Below are 4,872 nucleotides of genomic sequence, written 5' to 3' on the forward strand. Positions count from 1 at the left end.
CAAGACATCCACAACTCCATCTCAACCCATGACTCCTTCATGATGATGACGCAGATACTCAGTGAGCAGCAGACGTGCTTACCCGAAGGGTTCCCAGTTTATCATGTAAACCAGAGACAACATGAAGCTCCACCTCATGATAAAACCGCGATCACTGCCTACTAGGTTGGATAAGCCCTGCTGTTTCAGTTCCTGTAGATCTACTCCACCAACATGAAGCTCTACATCACTCCCATGAAGTCCCCCCAAATAGTCGTCATTTATTCCTTTTGTTAATTTCTAAACCAACCAATTTTAATGCCACTTGGGAAACTATTTCAAAACTTTCGTTTTATTAAATAAATGTTAGAAATATCCATGTAGATCTCCTTTTATTTTATCATATTGACTTTTAAAGTCAACAACTTTATGGTTAGGGGAAACCCTCTGTATCTTGGCTTTCTAAAATTCATGAAATGTTTAGATTGATATACAAAGTTGCAAAGATCAGCACATTTTATTAGTTTTGAACTACATCTTGCCATGATTAAACAGTTAATTTACACCAGCCACCAGTTCAAAACTTTACCAGTTTGAATTAAAAGTTTTAATGCATTGTAGGTTTAAACTCTACCTAATTAGGATTTATGTTTAGAATAAAAATGGCAAAACTGAAAGTAACAAAGGTGACATTTTTCTAAAAGCAAATTTTCCAATTTTATTCAAATTAACCTTATTTTTCGACGCATTCGTATATAGTTAATATTTCATAATATTTTTGATTAAAAAAAAAATAATTTTCGCTGGCGCTGGATTTTCTAACATTCCTGGAAAATATGAAAATGTCAAAAGTAACTCTCAGATCATGAAAAATACAAAATATTATGAAATATCAACTATTTACGAATGCGTCGAAAAATAATCGATGACTATTGTTTGTAATATCTGAATGATTTGTTTGGAAATAAATTGATTTGTTTACGATCCGAGTTGTATTTTGCATCTTTCTGAATTTGTATGGACACTACGTTCTTCGGTATTAGTCGTTTTTAACAATTTCCCCTTATAGACGCAACAGAGAAGTAAGATTAGTAGCGATCAAAAGCGCTTTTTTATCGCATTAAGCCTACACCTCCCTTTAAGAATACATTTTTGAATGTAACATACAGTGGTAAACAGAAAAAACAGGAATGCAAGTTGGTTTCTTTCTGACATTATATAATGAAATTGTGTAATTTGAAATCGATTATTTAAAATAATGTGTCCAGTAGATACGATCCATCCATGTCAAAATTTATTTACAAAATAAAGAACGATGACGACTGGAATTAATTTTTTTCTGGTTACCTTTGTATGTTTAAAATTATACGACGCTTTTAGAGCGCTTCGTGCCATTTTTCAATGCACATTTTTAATTTTACCTGTAAACATTGAACCTTCAGTGCAGGGTCATGTTAGATACAACAAAAATGATAGATGTTACTAAAACTCTTGTTGAAACAACGCACAAAACCATAGTTTTACCTTTTTTACGCTTAGTCAAACATTAAAAATACATTTAATCAGAAGCAAATATTTTTTTGATTCAAAACTTTGAACTTAATTCTCAAAGTTAGTGGTCCTTTCTCCATCAGAACTTTGTATGAGATAAATCATATTTTTCAAATATTTTTTCAAATATTTTCCCCCATTTCCAGGAGGTTTATATGTGTGTGAGTATAGGAGGGGAGGAGGCTGGAAGAATAAATATCGGATTATTTGGTAAAATTGTTCCTGAAACTACGGAAAATTTTGCACAACTAGGGATATCAAATTCTAATATTATCACTTGGTTTTAAAAAAGAAAACAAACTTAAAGGGACTGAGGACATAATTTCAGGTGAACCTCCATTTATTGTGTGGCATTTCTTATTTACAACGATACCCTTTGTCTGATCAAGAAAGAATGTGATATCTTTATCTTATAAATAAAAAAATGATTATTTATAATTGTGTTTTTTCTAAAAAAAAATATTTTCCTTAATACTACTCACAAACAGGTTTAAACAGTGCCGATGTGAATCGAACACTTTACTCTATGTAATGTAGGTTCACTTTAAATTGTGTTTACAGTCCTTTTAAATATATCTTTAAACTTTAAATATAACAATTTTTAAAAAAGTTTATAGCGTTAATCTGAAACTCTGAGCTTAATAACACTGTGGAAACTGACAGAAATTGAATTTATAATTCCTATATCTTTGCAAACTGATTATTTCAAACTTTGATCTTTCAATATTTGATCTTACAAAATTCATAGTTTGAAATATCAAAGGTTCATCATCGGTTTACATAGACATATAAGGATTAACCCTTCAAAGTGTGTGTACAGAATTCATAGTTTGAAATATCAAAGATTCATCATCGGTTTACATATACATAAATAAGGATTAATACTTTAAAGTGTGTGGCAAATACTCGGTTAATTTCAAGTGCTTGATCCCTTAGTTTTTATTTGAAAACTATTTCTGTGAAAATTTAAATCACAAAAAAGATAACGGGTGTTTTCAAGATTATTGTTTTAATAATATTATACTTAATTTGATATTTTCACAGCCTGCAAACCGAAGGTATAGTTTTGAAAATTTTAAGTCAAAACAAAATGTTAATTTTTTTAGTATGATTGATTATTTAGTAATGTTTACTTCAACTAAAAGTTTTCCTTTAGAAATAAGTCATTGTATATGTATACAAATTGTTTCATTTGTACACTATCTATGAAAATGAAACTCTACGTTTCAAAGACGTTGTTATTTTTCATTAATATATGAAACCACATTAATGTGCGAATTATTCTACTTTTTTAGGGAGAAGGATATTCTCAATCTTGCTTTCACAGAATTCAGAAAAATTTTATGATTCAGGTAAGTTTTTATTCCATGTTAATTATTTCCACTTTTATTCATTTAGATGAAAGGGTGTGACATTTTGTCTTGTTTTTAGCGAACTTGTTTTTAGATGTGTAAATTAAGCAAATTTTATACTTAATCACCTTCCTCTATTATACTAATTCCTACTCTTCATGTTTCCTTGATTCAGTCTTTAATCAATTAAATCTCTTTACGTAGTACGACGTAGTATACCCAACAACGTCATTGTGGGGTTTTAAACGAAATCAAATCTTTGCCTCTATCACTGATTTTATCATTCTTAAATTTTTGCAACTCAATGTCATAAACCTTTGTTGTTCCAAACTTTGAATTTTGTTAGATCAAATAATCTAAGTTTGAAATATCAAAGGTTTGCACGATCAGGTTGCAACGATGTTATGATTAGAAAATTAAAGTTTGTTGCAAAGACTCCATTCTGTAAGCCATAGTTACATTTACTAATTTTAAATCATACCGTAAGTTTTTTGAAGCAAACATGATCAGAAGTTTTTGAAGCAAACATGATCAGAAGTTTTGAAGCAAACATGATCAGAAGTTTTGAAGCAAACATGATCAGAAGTTTTGAAGCAAACATGATCAGAAGTTTTGAAGCAAACATGATCAGAAGTTTTGAAGCAAACATGATCAGAAGTTTTGAAGCAAACATGATCAGAAGTTTTGAAGCAAACATGATCAGAAGTTTTGAAGCAAACATGATCAGAAGTTTTGAAGCAAACATGATCAGAAGTTTTGAAGCAAACATGATCAGAATAACAAAAGTTTTGAGATACTTGAATTTTCTTTTTCACTTCGAGTTAAATGGTCTTATAGGAGTAAAATGGTAACAATAATTCCTCAAACAGGAACTAATTACTCTAATTTTCTTAATCTTTATATCTTTGCACTCTGATGTTCACCTCAGATCTGCTACATCAAGACGTCAACATTTTAATATCAATGGTTTGAACCATCAGGTTGTAAAGATCTAGGGATTAAAAAATTGAAATTTGAAACAATCAGTTATCAGCCATAATTCAAAATTAAATCAAATAGTTTTGAGATAAGAATCACAAAATTTAAATTTTGCAATGTTGCAATCAAGGAAATTGCAAATATCACGAAAACAAAATTACAGCAAATATCAGCAGTGATGAACAAATTAAACTATTTCCGGTTTCCCAGTTATTTGCAAATCATGGAACTGATAAATGTTTAATTAAATAAGAATTATTTAATTATTAATCAACATCTGTATTGTTAGGGAGGAGACTTTACAAAGTAAGGAATCATTTGTAAAATCTTTAAATTTTTAAAATTCACTAAAATTCTTTAAAGTGACTGTTGTTGTATTTTCGAGTGGACCTTTATTTAAAAAGGAGCATGCTTGACTAACAAGACTCTGCAGAACTTATTCCTTCATTGATTCTGAAACAGAAATTATCCAGTTAATTTCTAGAGAAAATAATAATTTTTGAAAGTTAAAAACCTGGACATCTTCTTCATTCTGGGTCATTTGAAGCTTTTATGGTACCGTTGTTCATCGTTCATGACACTTTTTTGTTCAGGGTCACTTGAAATTCCGTCTAGGTCCATAATTACCATAAAATGAATTTACTTACAAAAGAAAATGATAATTTTAAAAAAATGTTACAAAATGTAGCGGTGACGGCACTGGTGGTTATTCTATTTATGGAGATACTTTTGAGGATGAAAACTTTAAGGTGGGATTATCTTTAAAAGTTAAAGTTTATATAATACAGTGGTAGGTAATTATATCAATACAATGAGGACGACTTTCTATTTCAATTTTGCATGTCACGACAGCATTTACATTTTCTATTAAAATAGGTATTTGGGAAATGCCTGGGTATCTGGGAAATTTCCCAAATGCCTGGGTATCTGGGAAATTTCTTAAAAGCCTGGGTATCTGGGAAATTTCCCAAATGCCTGGGTATCTGGGAAATTTCCCAAATGCCTGGGTATC

General features: G+C 30.1%; 1 protein-coding gene across 2 annotated transcripts in view; it reads left to right on the plus strand.

The window, feature by feature from the left end:
• The first annotated feature begins 387 nt into the window (after positions 1-387).
• The window catches only part of LOC111709079 (peptidyl-prolyl cis-trans isomerase B), a 10,300-nt gene continuing 5,815 nt past the window's right edge, over positions 388-4,872 (plus strand). Inside the window, exons 1-6 of one of the 2 annotated variants that reach the window (XM_023482678.1) lie at positions 388-665; positions 1,677-1,740; positions 2,575-2,588; positions 2,826-2,882; positions 4,150-4,166; positions 4,549-4,609. In XM_023482678.1, coding sequence (XP_023338446.1) covers positions 627-665; positions 1,677-1,740; positions 2,575-2,588; positions 2,826-2,882; positions 4,150-4,166; positions 4,549-4,609 — 252 coding nt within the window. In that variant the 5' untranslated portion in view covers positions 388-626. Of the gene's footprint in view, positions 666-1,676; positions 1,783-2,574; positions 2,589-2,825; positions 2,883-4,149; positions 4,167-4,548; positions 4,610-4,872 lie in introns of both variants that reach the window. The other variant, XM_023482670.1, reaches the window with a different exon arrangement.

Source organism: Eurytemora carolleeae, unplaced genomic scaffold (genome assembly GCF_000591075.1).
Source record: "Eurytemora carolleeae unplaced genomic scaffold, Eaff_2.0 scaffold42, whole genome shotgun sequence".
In the NCBI taxonomy this organism is placed as follows: Eukaryota; Metazoa; Arthropoda; class Copepoda; order Calanoida; family Temoridae; genus Eurytemora; species Eurytemora carolleeae.